At 59.3% G+C, this 18436-nt stretch overlaps 7 protein-coding genes across 7 annotated transcripts; 5 read left to right on the top strand and 2 right to left on the bottom strand.

Annotated features, from left to right (window-relative positions):
• Window positions 1-1006: 1006 nt before the first annotated feature.
• SCHCODRAFT_02661463 (uncharacterized protein) lies at window positions 1007-1498 on the top strand (the record flags this gene model as incomplete). The annotated part of the gene is made up of 4 exons (XM_050346495.1): window positions 1007-1123; window positions 1175-1228; window positions 1275-1448; window positions 1478-1498. The coding sequence occupies 4 exons, from the start codon at window positions 1007-1009 to the stop codon at window positions 1496-1498; spliced, it is 366 nt and encodes a 121-aa protein (XP_050202891.1).
• Window positions 1499-4694: 3196 nt separating this feature from the next.
• SCHCODRAFT_02481216 (RabGAP/TBC) lies at window positions 4695-5850 on the top strand (the record flags this gene model as incomplete). The annotated part of the gene is made up of 3 exons (XM_003035093.2): window positions 4695-5163; window positions 5214-5519; window positions 5570-5850. 3 exons carry the CDS (start codon window positions 4695-4697, stop codon window positions 5848-5850), a joined length of 1056 nt encoding a protein of 351 aa, XP_003035139.1.
• Window positions 5851-6363: 513 nt separating this feature from the next.
• Window positions 6364-8963, top strand: SCHCODRAFT_02606400 (uncharacterized protein). Its single transcript, XM_003035094.2, has 3 exons — window positions 6364-6521; window positions 6569-7728; window positions 7776-8963. The coding sequence occupies exons 1-3, from the start codon at window positions 6450-6452 to the stop codon at window positions 8515-8517; spliced, it is 1974 nt and encodes a 657-aa protein (XP_003035140.2). The 5' UTR covers window positions 6364-6449; the 3' UTR covers window positions 8518-8963.
• Window positions 8964-9137: 174 nt separating this feature from the next.
• On the top strand, window positions 9138-9560 carry SCHCODRAFT_01084592 (uncharacterized protein; the record flags this gene model as incomplete). The annotated part of the gene is made up of 1 exon (XM_003035095.2): window positions 9138-9560. One exon carries the CDS (start codon window positions 9138-9140, stop codon window positions 9558-9560), a length of 423 nt encoding a protein of 140 aa, XP_003035141.1.
• Window positions 9561-9670: 110 nt separating this feature from the next.
• Window positions 9671-12241, bottom strand: SCHCODRAFT_01179081 (uncharacterized protein). Its single transcript, XM_050341185.1, has 3 exons — window positions 11197-12241; window positions 9930-11144; window positions 9671-9876 (listed from the first exon to the last, which is right to left on the bottom strand). The coding sequence occupies exons 1-3, from the start codon at window positions 12137-12139 to the stop codon at window positions 9866-9868; spliced, it is 2169 nt and encodes a 722-aa protein (XP_050202890.1). The 5' UTR covers window positions 12140-12241; the 3' UTR covers window positions 9671-9865.
• Window positions 12242-12271: 30 nt separating this feature from the next.
• SCHCODRAFT_02482872 (uncharacterized protein) lies at window positions 12272-14562 on the bottom strand (the record flags this gene model as incomplete). The annotated part of the gene is made up of 11 exons (XM_003035927.2): window positions 12272-12456; window positions 12509-12653; window positions 12703-12907; window positions 12973-13132; window positions 13183-13220; window positions 13269-13449; window positions 13504-13675; window positions 13729-13942; window positions 13995-14315; window positions 14365-14420; window positions 14473-14562. The coding sequence occupies 11 exons, from the start codon at window positions 14560-14562 to the stop codon at window positions 12272-12274; spliced, it is 1767 nt and encodes a 588-aa protein (XP_003035973.1).
• Window positions 14563-14887: 325 nt separating this feature from the next.
• Window positions 14888-18267, top strand: SCHCODRAFT_02561678 (uncharacterized protein). The gene is made up of 5 exons (XM_050343767.1): window positions 14888-15611; window positions 15668-16117; window positions 16165-16248; window positions 16301-17135; window positions 17187-18267. Exons 1-5 carry the CDS (start codon window positions 14975-14977, stop codon window positions 18172-18174), a joined length of 2994 nt encoding a protein of 997 aa, XP_050202889.1. The 5' UTR covers window positions 14888-14974; the 3' UTR covers window positions 18175-18267.
• Window positions 18268-18436: the final 169 nt, after the last annotated feature.

Genomic DNA, 18436 nt, shown 5'->3' with positions numbered 1-18436 from the left:
GCGTCGGACTTAGCCATGAAATCGAGTCCAAGCTCAGCAGCTTGCAATTGCTCAGGGACGGCAGCTATGCTCAAACGCGCAAGGTATTCGCTGCATGTAGCTCTACTACGATACAGAGCTTCGTATAGAATTGGTCCCCGAGGGCGTGTGTATGCATTGCACTAGCTCGCGCGAAGGCGGCAAATATGCTCGTATTGACAGCCCAAAAAGACAGACATGAGTGCGATGACCAGCATCCAACGCGTTGTTATACGGCTCAGCGCTCAAGTCCAGGGGATGCATTCACAGTTACTCACACGTCGTGAGCGGCCACAGTATAGTAGACCACGGAGGTGCACATATAGCGGCTATAGAGTTAGCGCCTGTCTTTCAAACGAATCATGTACACTTGCGGTACGTTGAGGCAGACACATCGGTGGAAGCATACCAGCGCCCGACAGTGCCACGTCGATGAGGTATAAAGCAGAGGATGCGCAATGGTAAGCGCCTCCTCAAGCACACCCATCTCAGCGGGTGTCGACGTCGAGCTGGGAACCGGAGGACAGCAGCAAGTCCACATCCCGGCATCTGAGCCCAAGAATTCAATGGATGCCGACGAGCAGTGCAAGACGCGGAAGAGACATCTCGACGGCTAATTGGGCTGAGGTCGGGCAGCAATGGTGGAAAAGCGGCGACTGAGGCAAGTATCGCTTTTTTCTCCTCTGCGCGGCAGCGGCTCATCTGGACTTGTGAAGGCATGCGGGCGCAGCAGAGTTGGAACTTCGAGAAGAGGAGGCTGGTGTTTGCGTCGCTTTGCCTTCGCCGGCTCGGGCACGTGGTGATTGGCCTCTGGAGCAATTTAGAACGGGCTGCCCACGACCAGCGCCTCAAGGGTCTCCGACTGTCCTTGTCCCGCCGCTACCGGCCTCAAAACCACGAAAGAGCGGCCGAGATACCCTCACCCACTTTCGCTCCTTGTTTCGGCCAATACTTCATCTTCTAATACCGCGAATTGCTTCCGCTCGACATGGACGCTGCTGAGCTCGCGAGATGGACGCGTTTTGCTGCCAAGGGCGGCATTGGGAAATGCACAGCGGTGCAGGACTGCGTTGCGCAGAGCTCCGAGGATCTTATGTTTCTGAAGGTGTGTATACAGAAGTACTTCCTCTCATGCAAGTGCTAACATTCGGCGCAGGACGACGAGATCACGGTGCTCATGCAATTGCCAGAGCAAGATAATTTATACCTGGTATGCATATGTCATGGCATTCTGCCTGTCTCTTACCCTCCTGTAGGGCTATTGCGAGGGCGTTGTTGGTAGATTCCGAGGGGAGTTCGTCCACTTCCACTCCAAGCTCAAGCGACCCGTCATGACCAAGCGGTCGTCCGTACACTCCTACAAGTCGTCGACACCCGTGCCCTACCCCAAGTCTCCCTCACCATTGATGACGCCTGTCGACTCTCCGTCCGTGAGCCAATTCAGCCACGCGTCTTCAAGTCAGCCTGGGCCCTCCCGTAACGGGACCGGGGAGAGCGACGGACGCGCTCCCCCGACGCTCTCCCGCTCTGACTCAACGACCAACTCGGAGAACACCCTTGAAACCCCGCCGATGCTCTCACCCACCAGCGCGCGCGATTCGACCGCTTCTGCCGACGACTTCGCGCTCCCCAATCCCCATTACGCTGTCGATCCCCGTTTCTCATCCATCCTTGCCGGCGGCACGGACATCATGGACCTGGACCAGCACGCATTACGTCCGCCTTCGCCCATCCGCCATGAAGATATTCCCGATACCCCGCCGCTTCGAATTACCTCTCCTCCATCAAGGTTCACGAAATTACATGACCATGAGGAGCAGGCGACCTTCCAGTCTTGGCAGATGCCCATGGGCGAGCAGCAGGCTCCCGTTGCATCCTCGGCTGACAGTCTGTCCATTGCGGACGACCATATCACGCGTCGCAACTCGACAACGACGGTGGACGGCGAGACTGGCATCGGCTTGACATTCTTGCAAAATATGACGGGTGGTGATGGGGACGACTGGTCCTCGAATTACAGCCGCAAGAGCATGGCGAGCGACGTGACTTCCCTGGCTGAGGGTGGGCTAAATTACGCTGACGACGAGTCGGTGTATGAGGAGCGGGTGGTCAACGACAGTGCTTCGGTGTATAGCAAGGCGTCTATGCTCGCGGACACCTCCCATGACACCATTGAGGATCCCCGCACTCCAAATGCACAGGCGAGTTTCAACCCACAGGAGCCGGAAGAGACGCCCTCGCCCACACCTCGAGGGTCCACCGACCAGGACGCCGATAGACGATCCGAGTCGCCACCAACACCCACTTCCGCGCGGCCACCTGCATCTCCGAGGTCCATCCAAACCTACTCGACCGGCCAGGACTTGTGGGACATCTATGACGACTACCGGTATTCCCGATACTCCATGGCGTCGAAGATGTCGCGGTACTCGACGGCCTCGCATCGTCCTTTCGGCAGCTCTTCCTCACCTCCTCCTCCTCCGGTACCAGGAAGGGAGCGCGTAAACTCGTACCAGTCCGGCTCGTCGGTGTATACTCAGGCATCGAAGGTCTCTGGGACTTCGTCGTCGCAGAAGTCCGACCGCGCACCGGGATCATCCGCTGACGATAGCAATTTGCCTGCAGCGAGCGACCGCGCGCCATCCGAGCCCGACGCTCAGGAAGTCACGTACAAAGGACGACCGCCATCTTTGCAGCTCAGTGCTTCACTCCTTCATACGACATGGGCATCACCTTCGACGTCTCCGTCGAGCACTGGCGACCGTATGTCCTATGCATCGCAAGCCCTGCCCTCACCAGGCCTTGGTCCGGGTGCTGCGAGCTCGCTCAGACAGCAATTGGAGCACAGCCAGCAGTCTGTGCCTGCGAAGCTCGCCTCTCCGCATTCTCCAGACGAGGATGGGAATGAGGACGAGGATGAGGTGGTCGTTGCGCCGCGCGACTCCGTGCACTCTCGTGCCGAGACGGAGAGCGACTACAGCGATGACCATTCGTCGCGCTCTAATTCACCTGATTTGACCATTGGCCACCTCCCGCCGTTGTCGGTCACGAATGCTTCGGACACTGGGCACTCGTCAGAGACGACACACACGGAAGTAGCTCACGATGCTTCAGCGAGAAGTGCGCCTCCCATCGTGGTGGAGCAATTGGCGTATCAGCAGTCCTCATCGTCGCCCATCGAGTCGCCTCTGTCGCCAGATGGTGGCACATTGGGCGTATCATTGCCTCCCTCGCAGTCGCCCTCGCCCACTTCGCATCTGCGCATCCCGCGTCCGTCTTTGCAGGAGTTGCGCGGGGAAGATGGCGCTGGTCAGCGTACGAGCTTATTTGCCCCGCATCCCAACGCGCCGAAGCCCACGGCGGACTCGTCCGGCCCCATGTACCTTCGCTCGGGCACTGACGCTCCACCGATGCCTTACACCGCACCCCAGCAACACGTTGCTCCCAGGCCATCCGTCATCGTTGTTATTAGGCAGGCACTGGCGGGCCCGCCGCCATCGCATCTGCGTCGTGGGCCCACAGTTTATGGGATCCTGGACATGGACCTGAGCCAAGCAACTGGCCCAGTGCCAGTGCGCTTCAGTGTAGAACCTCCGCCTGCGACAGCTCCTGGTGGACGTATACCGACACCGATGTCCCCGCCCTCGCGTGCGGCGACTGTGCCAATTATCGCTCCGCAGCCCGTGGGGTCACCTCCGTTGGCAGGCCCACCGTCTCGTACGGGGTCGCCAATAGTCAGCACGTTTTCGTTGCCGGAGCGGCCGTCCTCGGCAGCGTCTACTAGCAGTGCTGCCAGTGGCAGTCAACAGTCAACAGCGTCGGGCGCTATCCCTCGGGCAAATTTCTTCCCTAAGGCTGGTACGGCGCGTCCTCGGTCCCGGAGCTTCTCTGGCTTCAATAACACTCAGCCAGAGCTAGAGTTGGGGTAAGCGTGTTCTCAATTCATGCCAACCCAAAGCTAATCAGTCATTTATAGCAAGGACAACACTCGCCCATCGCAGACGGCCCAGCCCGCAAAGCCGAAGGGACGCACGATGTCGACGCAGCACGCGTCGTCGCCGTTGGCTCACAGTGCGATCACCTCGTTGAGGGGCGCGGCTTCCAAGGCGCCTACCAGCCCGCTCGCGCAGCACTCCATCACCCGGCCTGCGTCGACGATCTCTACGAAGCGTGCCAGCTTACTGCCGAAGTCATCCATGCCCAACCTCGGAGAGCGTGCTTCCGTCAGCAGCGTGGCCTCCTCGTCAAGGCCGACGCCTCTTCGTGCTAGCAGCACTGCGTCGACAAGTAGAGACGGGAGCGAGCCGCCCTTGTCTCCCACTACTACCGTGGACAAGCACTCGAGGAATCCCACACTTGACTCGCTGGCTTCGCGCGCAAGGCCGTCGACTGATGATACAGCGTCGATCGCCAGCGGTCGTTCGCAAATGACTTCGCCGGCTCCAGGGCGCCAGTCATCCCTGCGGAGCAAGCTCTCGTTACCCAACCTACGGCGCTCGGGCGACAAGTACGAGTCGCCGAGCTTCTCGACCCTCAACGAGAACGAGACGATGCAGGTCCAGGATATGGACTTCGAGCTCGTGCGGCCGACGATCCCGCATCTCAGTCGCAGCAGCGAGGACTCGACGCGGACATCGATGGAGTCGGTTTCACTGCCTCGGCCAGGAGTACCTGGGATGCTCCGTCCGGAGAGCCCTGCTCTGTCGACCATCTCTGCACCGCGCTCGCCGACCGCACCGACAGATCCATCCGCACCGCGGCTACCTGTCTCGATCAACAAGCCCCCCGATGCCGAGTCGGTCGAGGGCCACAGACAGCGCGAGCTCAAGTGGGTGTCGCTCATGTCCGCCGTGCCGCCGTCGCACGCGCGCAAGAGCAAGAAGGTCAAGAAGCTGCTCTACGAGGGTGTCCCGTCGTCGGTGCGCTACCTTGTGTGGTCGCACTTGATGGACAGCCGCGGAAAGTCGGTGCCGACCGTGTATGGACAGCTTGCTAAGCGCGAGCGAGTTGCTGCCTATCATCAGATCGAGCGGGACGCACAGCAGAGCGCTTTCGATCACCCGAATCTCGCGCCGACGCAGACTTCGCTCCTGTCGCTACTCCAATCGTACCTTTGTATGGTCCCGGATATCACTTATTCTAAAGGTGCGTTGTCTGGTACTCGGGTTAGGACTCTACGCTAACAAAACCTCTAGGCCTGACTTTGATAGCCGGGCACCTCCTTCTGCTCGCGCCTGAGGAGGACGCGTTCTGGATTTTCGTCACCCTGATGGATGCATATCTCCGACCCTATTTCTCGCCCAACACGACTCAGTTGGAAGTGGACGCGGCATTGTTCTGCCGTGCGCTCGAGTCCAACGATGCGCAGGTGGCGAAGAAGATCCTGACCGAGATTGGCATTGGTGCAGTAGAACTCTGCCGTCCCTGGTTCACGACCCTCTTCGTCGACGCGCTGCCGTCGGAGTATGTCAACCGTGTTTGGGACTTCTTCCTCTGCGAAGGTGAGTACACATCAACTACCATGCATCTACTCTTGCTGACTGTTGTCAAGGCCTTCCTCTACTCATCCGTGTGGGCTTGGCCGTCATTCAGTGTTGTCGACGCGCTATCTTGGAGTGCAAGACCGAGGAGAGCCTGCTGCGCTACATCACCGCTCCTCCGCCGACCTGGTTCCCGCCTACGGTGGATGCGTTCATCACCGTCGTCATGTCCGCGAAGGTGAAGGACGACGACGTTCGCAAGCAGCGCGTCAAGATGGAGGCGCAGATCAAGCGCCAGACGCAGCAAGGCCCTCGGCTGCAGACCAACTTCATCTCCCTGCCAAAACCGTAGTCGTCGATTGGGACTCTGCCTTGACTTGGTCTATTTGCGTCGTCTCGCATCATCTATGGATCTGTTTACACTCGCTTCCACTTTGGATTCAATATATCTATACAGCATTATTCTCCCATTTCTTCGTCTAAGTATAAAGCAAGCACCATACACCACGTACATACTTTCTGCTAATGAACTGACGACCATCCCCTTAGCTCTCTCCCCGCTCTCCTCAGCCTGTCCACCCCTCGTATACGGTCTCTTTCTGGAGGCCATCTACATGCGTATCTCATGCAGGATCCTACATATTCTCATACACTATGTCGTCAACCGCTGTGTAGTTGCTATCCCAGTCTCGCGTCTCTATGTTATGCAAGGGCGATGTAAATATCTGACACGGTTGCGACGACAGAACTCTTGAGAACCTCGAGAGCAGACACACTTCAAGTTGAACTTCATTTCAGGGTCCTTGTGGGTCCAGATCAAGCCAGTCACGTGAAATCCGAGCGGCAAAAGTCGGGGGTCGCGCATGCTCGCCGTCATCATCGACGACCGAAGCAGTTTGACACCGCGCCTGACAGCGAGCTCTTGCACTTGCAAGCCGCTTTGATTGCGGAATGTACCGGGCACTGTCGCGACATGCCATAGTCCCCTCCACAGGACGCAATGCTGTCCGTGTGACCAGAAGGGTGCGTCGCCTACTCCCTCGAATGCGCATGTGCTAACTGGCCCACAGCGTCTGGCGAACGATGCATCTGGCGTAACAAAGAAGAAGAAGAGCATCGTCCGCCGCGTTATCTTCTGGTCCACTCTCACTACCACGGGTTTCTACGTCGGCAGCACCTTCGTCTCGTTCAACAGCCAGTTCTACTATGACTTCTTCTCGGAGAACGTTCCCCTCGGCTCTTCCCTCCTCGACTTCGCTGAGTCCCATGGCTGGGATACTATCACGCTCGATAGCATCAAGCTCTCTGCCCTATCTGCTCAGCAGTCGATCACGGACCTCGTGAACGGCAAGACCTCGATCACGCCTGCAGACGCGCTGGAACGCGCGAAGAGCACGGCAGAGGCAACCCGGAAGATCATGTCGGACAAGCTGCGCGAGGCCAAGGAAGCGACCTCTCACACAATAGAGGATGGCAAGGCGAAAGCCACGGGCGCCGCGAAGACCGTAAAGAAGGCCGGGAAGGACGCAGTTGAGAAGGCTGAGGAGGCTGTGAAGCACCAGGAGGAGCGCGCCGAGAAGGAGCTGAAGGACCTCGTCAAGCAGGCCGAGGCTGCACTGAGTGGCTCTTCCACTGCGCAGGCGAAGCAGGCAGGGGAGGTCCCACCTCTTTCGGACGCGCCTGCGAAGGCTGCCGATCCAGCCGTTTCCGCCGCGGACGTGTACGATGCACCTCTACCCATCGGTTGCGAGCCCCCGCCAGGCTACAAGCGCCCACCCCCGCCACCTAAGCCCAAGGCTGAGGAGAAGCCCGAACCCCCTGTCCCCGAGCTGCCTCGCTTGACGCCGCAGATCGACGCGTCGGAGCCCGTCGTCACACATCTTGCAGGCATCATCGACCAACTCGCCACCTTCGTTTCTCACAACGCCGAGACTAGCGCCAAGGCGACCCCCGTTCTGGACACTGCGAAGGAGGACCTCACATCGCTCGTCAACAAGATTGCGCAGATCAAGGAGGACGAGCAGAAGAACCTTGAGGCGAAGCTCGATGCGCAGTCGCGGGAGTACAGCACGAAGATGTTGGAGCTTGAGATGCAGAGTCAGGACAAGCTCGACATGCAGGAGGACGAGTTCCGCAAGTTTTACGACGAGGAGAAGCTGCGTCTTGCCCAGATGTGCCGCGAGAAGCTCGAGAATGAGCTCAAAGTCCAAACTGAGCTCATCAACGAGCGGTCAGTGCTTTACGTTGTCCATATTGCATTCGCTGATTCGTATGCAGGTTGAAGGAGGAGGTCATCGCACAGGGCATCGAGCTCCAGCGCCGATGGATTCGTGCGGTGAAGATGCACGTCGAGGAGGAGCGCGGTGGGCGTCTCGCCAAGATCGATGAGATCTCGAAGGAGCTCAAGTCGCTCGAGCGCGTTGCCATCGACAACAGCATCTACCTCGATGAGAACCTGCGCGTCCACGCCCTCTGGTCCGCCTACCGCACTCTCGCCCAATCCGCCATCGACGCACCGGTACGGAAACCTTTCCGGGAAGAACTGCGCGTCTTGCGGAGTATCGCCGTCGCTCGTGAGGACCCCGTCACCGGCACCGTCCTCGAGCAGCTCGAGAACGGTACTGTGGCTGACGTCGGTGTCGAGCCCTTGGCCGACCTCACCGTCTGGTTCACACAGAAGGTTGCACCGAAGGTCAGCGAGGTTGCGCTTGTGCCCGAGTACAATGCCGGCCTCTTGACCTACCTCGGAAGCCGCATCGTCTCCGCGCTCATGTTTGACAAGCGGAGCGGGAAGGCGCCGGTGGCGGGCGACGACGTGCTGAGCATCCTGAAGCGCGCCGAGTGGTACCTCGCAGAGAAGGACTTGGACAGTGCAGCGCGGGAGGTCAACCAGCTGCGCGGCCCCGCGGCGACATTGGTGCAGGACTGGCTGCAGGCGGCGCGCCAACGATTGGAGGTTGAGCAGGCTTTGTCGGTGGTGCAAACCCAGGCGACGCTGGCATCTCTTTTGGTGGTGTAACTAGTCTCATCTCAAAACCCGTAGACCTTTGCACACTCCTTTCAAGCGCTTCTTTGTTGGACGTTTTGTTCTCGTCTTGGCGAGTTACGGACGTCGAGTGATATGGAATGAAAGTGTTGGCTGCAACCGGTCTCCCTTGGCAGTGCGGTTTCTCCATTACTATCTACGCCACGCTAGCAGCGCTTTGTGGCTCACTCGATGTTCTATCCCCACTGTTGCCACCTTGCAAAGTCAGACTGCAGGCGCAAGTACGTTTGAACGCCCGGTTGACTTTCGGATTCTGCCGAGATTGTTGTCGACTTCGCTTTCGACCCTCGACCTGATCAGCGCTGAAGACCCCGTTACCTGCAATTGAACTCCCGCGGTCAATACACATTGTGTGTTTGTTTGTGCACCGGTGTGGCGCTTGTTTGTCTTTGCCCCGTCTGGTCATTTTTGTCACCTCCAAGGTGTATGCCCTTTCATGAATGGATGAATAGAGTTGGCTGCACCTGCAGAGGTATATATATGCACCTGTTCGAAGAGAGCAAGCATTCCCCAGCTCAACCCAGGCTTCGAGGGCCCGTGCCCCTGCGCAGTCTTCCAGCTGACCTGTCGCTGCACAATCCAGCCTTGCTGCCATGGCTCGTGACAACCCCACTGCACGCCCTGTTGCCAATGCACGCGATAGCCACTCGCCAAGCGTTACCTCAGGCACTTCTTTGGCGCCATCGAGCCCCGCGGAGTCAGCCACTTCGCCGAGCAACTCGGCCGCGTCGTCTGCGCCTGAAGGCGGCGCAGGCCAGCGCGAGGGAGTCGCAGACCAGCCTGAGGGCACGGAGACCACCACCTCCTCCGTAGGCCGGATTTCCTACACGCCGAACGGTCTTCCCATTGCCCCATGGCGTCTCAGCCACCAGGAAATGGTTGCCCTTCAGGTCCTCACTAGGTCGCATAGGGAAGGGCCATTAGCCTTTTACCAACCATATCCACCGGGTGTGGATCCTGAATATCTCCACTCACGAGTCTACAAGGGTCATGGTGCACCCAATGGGCCGCCTTGAGTGTTGTTGTCACGGAAAGCGCACTGGGTTAACAGTGTTGGACATCAGCTTTCGCCCTCCATAGAACATGGCACTGAATGGATTTGATCTCATTTGGATCTCATCGTTTTCCTTTCATGCCATGGCTAGGCTTCCAATTCTAATCGCTACAATTTCTACGTACGTACAAACAAGAAGGGCGCATACAGTGGACAGTTCCAAGCTTAGCAAACAACAGACATTCGTGACGTTCGTACACCCGTACAACATTGCGTGTCGTAGATCAACAAGTTCGTATATCGTCATCGTAGCCGCGCGCGTACCCTCTACTTTCGGCCTGCAAACAGTCAGCGATCAGTCAATCAAGATATGGCAATGGATAGTACTCACCACCCTTCTTCTTCCCTCCACCCTTCTTGCCCTTCTTGACCGGTAGACCCCAGTCGTCGTCAGCAGGCTTCTCGGTAGCGGGTGTAGTTGGCTCAGTAGCCGTTGGTGTTGCAGCCGCCGTACCACCAGGCGTGTCTTCCTCGCCTTCCGCCGTTGCGCCGTCTGCTGCAGGCGCTACCTCTTCTGCGGGAGGAGCCTCGACTGGAGCAGCCTCAGCCGGCGCCTCACCTGCGCCTTCGCCGTCCATAGGTGCCAACTCCGGTAGCCCACCAGGCTTGGGCGTGCCCAGCAGTCCCCCAAAGTCGTCGCCACCTCCATCGACCGGTGGCAACTCAGTCGTCGAGCCCCATCCGCCATTATGATGCTGCTGCGAAGGGTCTGACAGCATGTCCGACAACGCACCCGGGATAGCCTCGTGGTGCTCGCCGCCGGGCGCATCGAACAGGCTGTTGTTGTCGAACGAGCCAGCACCCCATCCGTCGGCCTGAGGCGCCTGCGGCTGCGACGCGTCTGGCAGCGTCCACGACGAGAAGCCATTCTCTTCCTTCTCTGGGCTCGCCTTCGCGCTGCCCCCATTGCTGCCGCCGCCGAAGCCCGAGCCCCATCCTCCAAAGATGGAGGTCGCGGCAGACGGCTTGATACCGCCGTTGGCCCATCCACCAAACAGTGAAGACGCGAAGCCGCCTTGTGCAGGAGGCTCTGGCTCAGGCAGCTCTGCCGGCTGCGGCGGCTGCGGGGACGCCGGCGTGGGGGTCGAAGCGGGCTTGGGCGTCGCCTTCGACGAGGCCACGCGCGAAGGAATGCGCGAGGCGGCACGCGACTTCGGCTGCTCCAGCATGGCGAAGCCATCGTTCTCAGCCGGAGGCTCAGGTGCGACGGGAGGCTCCGGCGCAGGTGGTTCGGGCTCCGCGGCATTCTCTTCGGGCGGTGGTGTCGGTGTTTTAGGCGGAGGGGATGCAGCCCTAGACGGTAGCTTGGAGGCTGCTTTAGAAGGGACTGCGGAGGCTGCCTTGGAAGGCACCTGAGAGGCCACCTTAGATGGCACTTGTGACGCAGCCTTGCTGGCGGCCTGCGACCCGGCCTTGCTTGCCGCCTGAGACCCTGCCTTGGACGCCTTCGCCAACTTCCTCTGCTCCGCCTTCGACAGCTTTCTCTCCGGCTCTGGCTCCGGCTCAGGTGCAGGTTCAGGCTCAGGTTCAGGCTCCGGCGCAGCTGCTAAGTAGAGGTTGGTCCATGTCTATGACAACGAGATAACGAGACTACGTACTTTCCAAAGACCCAGGCATCTGCTCAGTAGGCTCCTCCGGCTGCGGCTGCGGCTCCTCAGCAGTCGGTTCAGGCGCGGGTGGCTCAGGCGCAGGGGGCTCAGGCTCCGCCGCGGGCTGCGGGCTTGCCGCGCGCGTACCCGCTCTGGGCGTCGCGGCCGGCTGCGGCGTGGCCTGCGCGGTCGTCGCCTTCGACTTGCCCTTCTTGCTCTTCTTCGACGGTGTCGAGAACGCTGGCTCAGGCTCAGGTGCAGGTGGTTCGGGCTCAGGCTCAGGCTGCTGCATCTCTGGCTCTGGCTCTGGCGCGGGCGGCTCCTCGGGCGCAACAGGAGGCGCAGAGGGCGCTGGCGACGGCGGCACCGTCCCAGCGGGCGACGCAGCCGCGTTGCCCCAGACCGAGTTGAGCGCAGCGCCGAGACCGCGCGAGGAGGTGCTGGTGGTCTCGGTGAACTCAGTGGGCGCGCGCGATCGCGAGCTGCGGGAAGAGCGCGCATCGTCGGGCACGGCAGTGGACGCGCGCGACACCGACTCCGAGGGAGCGCGAGAGCTCGCGTACGAGAGCGAAGTAGCGGACGACCGCGAGGTCGATGTGCGCTCGATCGTAGGCGGCCCTTCGCGGGAGCGCACGACGTCCGGAATCGCGGCAGGCAAGCCATCGCGATGGCTACCAGAGGTACGGCGGCTGTCCGAAGTATGGCGTGAGCTCGAGGTGTGGTGGCTCGCCGAGCTGTGTTGGCTCGAGGTGAGGTGGCTTGCCGAAGTGTGTCGGCTGGTGGAGGTATGATGGCTCGTTGTGGAAGCCGCCGTACGATGGTGCGACGAAGCAGAGTATGCCGAGCCGTAGGCACTTCCTGTGTCGGTCGCCGTCGCCGTAGACGTTGACCTGGTGGATGGTGCACCATTCGACACACGCCGGTCATTATGGCGACTCGATGACACGCTCATATCATCCTCGGGTATATTGTCTGGTTCGTCCTCCTCGTACCGATGGCCACGCTCGTTGTAGATGATCGAAGCGGGCCCGCTGTTGAGCCTACCGTTAGCACACTTTCAAGCGACCAGCAGGTACATCACTTACTACTTCACCTGCCCATCACTCCCTGTCCACTTGATACGGGCCTTGAACTCAGTCAGGCCGAAGTGGATCTCGACAGAGAACACGATCTTCCAGTAAGTCTTCCCGCTCGGGCCATGTTTCGGCGTCGCGCTGCTGGCCAAAGGGGACAGGTCCGCGCGCACGATACACAGCGTCGAGTAGTCCTCTGCAGCACAATGAGCCTTGCTTCATGAGCCAACCGCGGAAGAAGTGCATACCATGCTGCCTCAGGATCCACTTCGGGATTTCATTGCCTCCACGATAGCACCAAATCTCGACCTCAAACACAGACAACAGGCTCAAGCTTGTCAACTCCGTGCAGTACTTGCGCGTGAAAACGGTCGACTCCTTGACTTTGACGCCCTGCAATGCGTGATCAGAGGATTGCCTTTCTCCATACAAGAACACTCACCCTAGCCAGGATACAGTCAAATGCATCCGGAAGCAGCTTCGGGCCAGATGGCAGCTCGCACAAACGGCCCTTTCGCTTAACGTGCTCCCTATCGTTCGGATCGAACTCACGCAGGAACTCGACGCCATACATGAAGCGCGCCATGCGTGCAGAGACGTGGTGGTCGCAGTAGAAGCCGATAGCACCGTCAGCAACCGCCTTCGAGCTGAACGCAAAGGAAATGTGTTAGTCACCGCAAGTCAGGAGCAGAGAATAAGACGACAGACGCACGTTTGCGTGTCCGGCCTGCTGACGACGATCTTGAACGGTGCGAGGCGCTCCAGGAGCTGCGTGAAAAGCCACGGGCTGGCGGCGAAGCCTCCAACGAGCCAGACGGACTTAATCATGCCTTGCGAGGCTTCGATCTGACCCTTGATCGCGTCAACGGCAGCTGGAGGACGGTCAGCAGTCGTTGCGCATTTGCGATGCGCCACGCCTCACCTTGCACGGATGGCTCGAAGAGATCGGCGACTTCGGCACTGAGCAGGTATAAGTATCTCCACCATGCGCTATGACATTCGACATACCCAGTCAACTTCAATTGTCCGCCCCGAATGCCCACACTTGGGTCCTTGTCGAGAGGGGAACCGAAGGGGATGAACTGCATATCCCTCTTATCGCGGAACAAGCGCTTGGTTGTCTCGTCGAACTTCTTCGCGATATGATCAAGTGCGTCTTCGGTGCCATACTTTGAGTTCTTGAGTTTCTCTGAAGATGATAGCGAGTCAGTGAGCGTTACATGCCTGCGAGAGCGCCACACACCTTCAAGGAACATCCTTGCACGACGGCTAACAAACACGGAGCCAGCAAATATACAATCCGGCGGCGCGATCTCCTCCATGACAAGCGGTGAGGTGCCTCGTATGGCATACGAGCTGATGTCCAACGTCCCACCACCTGCATCGGCAACGATGAAACCATGGTTGGATGGGTTCTGGCAGGCGCAAAGACGTAAGTAGGTGCCCAAGCGAACGTGTAAAGGCGCACCTGAAGCACATCGGCGGCAAGGCCGTTTAGCACACACGCGTGCAAGCTCGCTTCGCCTTCGGTTACGAACCATATCCGCGCCTTGCCTTCGTTCGTATCGGGTACGAGGCGGCCGTAGACGGCGGCGCGGCGCATCTTGGTCTGCTGTGCACCTTCCCAGCCGTTGGGATGTGAAAGGACGAACTGGATGTTCTTCTCGACCTGGCTCCATAGTCTGCGAACGTGCTTCAGTCACCACACCGATCTGCGTCGTGAACTACACTCACGATGCGCCGTTTGCGTGCGTGTCAATGATGAAGTTGCGGGTGCAGTGGAAGAGGTATCGCAGAAAGTCGCCGAAGACCTCGACGGCGGTCATTCCTTGTGGTAGTGGGCTCAGGCGCATTCCGTTCATGCTGAGCTTCATGGTACGCGGGCGGAGACGCAGCTTGAAAAGCTCAGCCTTGGTCCAGCCCTCGTCCTCGGCCTGCGAGACGATCGCGGCGGTCTCCGCCTCGGCGCCTGCAGCGACCATCTTCCCATGGCGGTCGTACCAGAGGACACTGGGGATCTTCGAATTGCCTGCAACATGTTCTTGACCAGGGAATCTGTGCCACACATTCAGCTACGTTTCCCGATGGTCGGCTAAGCGCGCACCTGGTGACACCGTGTATTTTGGGGATGAGCCCCGGCTCGAGGATGGCGTAGGACACCTGCGGGACGGACGATCAGCCTCCGAACGCGATCGGCGAACATGGCACGCACGCCACTGAACGTAGTCCCGACGTCGAGCGCGATGACGAGGGAGCGGACGGGGCCCCCGTACGGCTTGCGCATGTCCGATGCGGACTTCATGGGTGCTCGTGAGGAGCGTGGGCTCTCGACGCGATGTGGGAGATAGTGGATAGCGCAGTCAGGTTATCAGTGGAGAGAGAACGAGGCCTTGGCGCTGGGATCAGTGGAAAAGAAGGTGAAGTGAGGCGTGCTGGTTAGGGGGAGAGGTCATAAGAGGAGAGCCTCGAGGCGCTGAACGTTGCGGGCACGCGTCGCTTGACTTTTGAGGAAACGTCAGCGCCTCGAGGCCTCGCAGGCGAGTCAGAAGGCCGGGAACAATAGAAAATGGGAGCCCGTATCTGCATTCCATTGTCTTCTGTATCCGCAACGTTCTGAGCATTGAGCGCTACAGAGTGAACATCCCGGCATCGTCGCGATCGAACAGACGCGTCTTGTCCTGAACCTCCATGATCACCGCGTAGAAGCACGCAATATGGCAGCCCCCACCGAAAGCCCAGTCAGCGCCATCATCAATCAGCTCAGAAATCCCATCCCAGATGCAGAAACCCTCCTCACACTGCTGGCTGCTCCTCTCGACTCTATATCTCTCCTAGCACCTCCCCTGCGCAAGTACAACGCGAATTCCCTTCCCAGTGGCACGTTCTCTATCGCGCGCCATGTTCCCCAAATCCAGACTGCACTCATTCAGCACATTGTCCCTACTTGGGACATCGTTCTCGAAGAGAAGCAGGCCATGCCCATCGTGACACAATACTTTTGCCCCGATTCCTTCTACTACAGCACCCCCGCAGCGGGAGAAATAGTCATTCACGCCCTCAGCACCATCATTTCCCTGCCCCTCACAGACTTCTCTATCCGCATGCTTGCCCGCATCGCTATCGAATATCCCATCGACCGCATCCACGCCGCCATCTTCCAGTCTAAATCCTACACTTCCAAAGAATCCCTCGCCTGGGAGGACTACATCCGCGACCTCTGCACCGTCCCCGGCAAGGTCGCCAACTTCTTCGCCGCAACGCGCGCACCTCCGCCCGCTCTAGACTACGAGCCCTACTTCAGTCATGTCTGTACGCGCTTCGAATGCCTAGTATCCGCCCTGCCACCGCAAGGTGCGCTGTGCCCAGTCCCCCTCTAAGCTGCTGCAAGTCCATTTACGGTGATATAGGTGCGCTGCCCTCCCTCACGTACGTGCTCATCAAGCTCGCGAACGTGGGTGTGTTCCCGCCCACTCCACCCGTCGAGCGCTCGCGACCATCCTTCTGGAGGACCACGCTTCCTATCATCAGGCGGAAGCTGGATAATAAGAAATACGCGCATGCGTGGAGTGAATTGCTGGCGGCGATACCGGCGACAACGACGACTCAAATTATCCTTGTATCTCTATTTGCCGCCCTGGAAGTAAATGAGAAGGGCACGGATGGGTCGGCGCCGCAGCGGGCGCTTGTCAAGAGGGAAGCGCGGGTGCTCGTTGGTGTACTAGGATACGCGACGAAGGACTCGCAAATTCGCGATCTAGCGTTCGGGATAATGCTTGGGAAGGAGTGGAAGGAATTGCATGGCCGGATCTTTGTCTGCTGGACTGCAAGCGCATCGTGGAATGGGACCAATATCGAAGGTGAGGTCTAACAACCGCAAAGAGAAGCTTGTCCGACGATACCTCAGGATTGGAATTACTCCTCAAAGACGTGCTTGACCTATGGTCTTCGCCAGACCATGTCAAACATTCCCTCCTCTCCCGACACCAATGTGAGTCTGTTTCCTATCATCACCATAGTAGGGGCGACTGATCATGTCGCAGACATCACATCCCTCCTCCTCCTCACCGCATCCTACTTTCCGCCCTCTCACCCCTCGGTGGCCAGGTTGGCCATCTCGCCTGCTTTTATATCCGGCGTGAGCATCTACATCGGGCATATGGACACAGGCGTGCGCCGCTGCGGCATGCTCGTTGCTGAGATGGTCGCGCGCTATGCCAACAAGTCGCTTGACTTCGGTGATTGGGACGGCAACGATAGAAGCAGCGTTTGGTGCCGAGAGCTGCGCGCTCTGCTAGGCGCGCGCGATATGGACGCAGATCTCAGTGCTCTGGACGAACAGCCCGATACGGATGTACCGGCCTCTCAAACCACCCTCTTTGAGGATGCCGATGAGGAGCTCACCACCTCATCCGCTGCTGCTGCCGGAGCGCAATCTGCCCCCATCACCCTCACCTCTACCACCTACGACTCCGACGACTCTCTCGAAGGCTATGTTTCACCCTCTTCCAGCCGCTCCCCCTCCCCCACTCCCTCCTCCCTCGCCGAAATCGAAAAAGATCCCTCGCTCGCCGTCGCCCCCATCAAGGTCCCCCGCCCCGTCTATCTCGCCCAGCTCGGCGCCCTCCTCCGCGGCCCGCCAGGCGCTAAGCCCCTCGAACCGCAAGAAGAGTACAAGCGCCTGGAAGTCGCACTCAACTGCGCGGAGGAGCTGATACGGAAGAAGCGCGGGTATGGGACGGAGCTGGAGGAGAATGCGGACAATCTGGTGTATGGATTGGTCGCGTTGCAGGATAACTTCGACCTGGATGGAATTGAGGAGAAGAGGCAAGGAGCGCTGACGGCGCTAGTGGCATGTTGTCCGAGGAAAGCGGCGCCGTGAGTAAAGTCTTCTTTACTCAACGAAGCCATATATTGACGACTTTGCAGGGCTCTCGCTGAAGCGCTCTTCCAAAATCAATACTCGGCACAACAGCGCTACACCATTCTCAACGCTCTTGCTCTCGGCGCGCGAGAGCTTGCGGGCCTTGAAGTGCCGCCCTCCGCTGTCCCCGCCGCGCGCACGGCATTCCCCAGTAAAATGCTTCCACCTGCGCTCCACCAAAAGTACATTGCCGCGCAGGAGAACAATCCCCTTCCCCGCCTTGTCGACGGCATCACCCGCAAAGCACTAGACAAAAACGCCGCCGACGCAGAGGAAACCGCCCCCACCCTCGCACGCGAGCGGCGGCTCCGCCTCCGACCCCAGCCCAAGGTCACCGAGATCTCAGGCCTCGCAAAGCCCCCACCCCCTCGCGAAACAACCTACGCTGAAATCGCCGCCGAGTACTTCATCATGCCCCTCATAAATCGCTTCTGGACCTACCTTCGCGACGAGCGCACCCGGGAGGAGCGCACCGCGCACCGGACCTCTCAGCACCGCTATCGCGGCGCCGGCGTCGGCCTCGTTCTCGGCGCCCTCGTCCTCTCGCGCTTCCTGAGCACGCTCGCCGTCCTTGTGCACGCCGCTCAGAACGCGCCCGAATGGCTCGCCGTCGTCGCGCCTGAGGCACTCGAGCTTGCGCTGACGCTGGGCGCGAAGCCTGTCAGTGCCGCAGAGCTCGAACCGGGCCAGGACGTCGAGGAGGGCGGAAAGCAGGCAGCGGTCTTGGTAGCCGCACTCGAGTTGGCGATCATCGTTCTGGACGGATGTTTAGAGCTGGATGGCGGGCAGTCGATGGGGCTGGAGCATACGGCGCTGCTGTTGGGTGTGGGTGAGTGGGGCGGGGCTATATTCTCGCAGCTGGAGAAGGGAGCGTTGGTGCAGGGTGGCGGAGGGGAATATGAGGTGAGATTGAGGAGGTCGGCGGCGGGCGTGGTGCTCAAAGTGGACGAGATGACGGCGAAGTGGAGGCGATCTATGGTAGATCTGAAATAATGTATTTCGTACTGCAGTACACGCATGTCGAATCGTACAATAAATATGTGAAGGAGAACACGAGCGTTATGAATTGGTATCGTTTGCGCGACCACACTTGCAATTACTGTAACATGCAGACTGTCAGAAATCAGGATGTCTGAAGGACATCGATGTGCTCGAAGTTCTGAATGCGGATTCTAGGTGCAGCAATTCCATCTGTTGTATGCGGTTGCCAGTGTGGTATATGCTGAACCCACTTGACTCGTGAGGTCGGAGGCGC

Source organism: Schizophyllum commune (genome assembly GCF_000143185.2).
Source record: "Schizophyllum commune H4-8 unplaced genomic scaffold SCHCOscaffold_1, whole genome shotgun sequence".
NCBI lineage: Eukaryota > Fungi > Basidiomycota > Agaricomycetes > Agaricales > Schizophyllaceae > Schizophyllum > Schizophyllum commune.
This window is presented reverse-complemented; position numbering and strand designations above follow the sequence as displayed.

Coding starts and splice junctions, on each gene's coding strand:
- SCHCODRAFT_02606400 (XM_003035094.2), top strand. CDS start 6,450: ATGTACCGGGCACTGTCGCGACATGCCATAGTCCCCTCCACAGGACGC. Junction 6,522..6,568: donor CTGTCCGTGTGACCAGAAGG/GTGCGTCGCCTA, acceptor ACTGGCCCACAG/CGTCTGGCGAACGATGCATC. Junction 7,729..7,775: donor ACTGAGCTCATCAACGAGCG/GTCAGTGCTTTA, acceptor ATTCGTATGCAG/GTTGAAGGAGGAGGTCATCG.
- SCHCODRAFT_01179081 (XM_050341185.1), bottom strand. CDS start 12,139: ATGAGCGTGTCATCGAGTCGCCATAATGACCGGCGTGTGTCGAATGGT. Junction 11,145..11,196: donor GATGCCTGGGTCTTTGGAAA/GTACGTAGTCTC, acceptor ACCTCTACTTAG/CAGCTGCGCCGGAGCCTGAA.
- SCHCODRAFT_02561678 (XM_050343767.1), top strand. CDS start 14,975: ATGGCAGCCCCCACCGAAAGCCCAGTCAGCGCCATCATCAATCAGCTC. Junction 16,118..16,164: donor GAATGGGACCAATATCGAAG/GTGAGGTCTAAC, acceptor ACGATACCTCAG/GATTGGAATTACTCCTCAAA. Junction 16,249..16,300: donor CCTCCTCTCCCGACACCAAT/GTGAGTCTGTTT, acceptor ATCATGTCGCAG/ACATCACATCCCTCCTCCTC.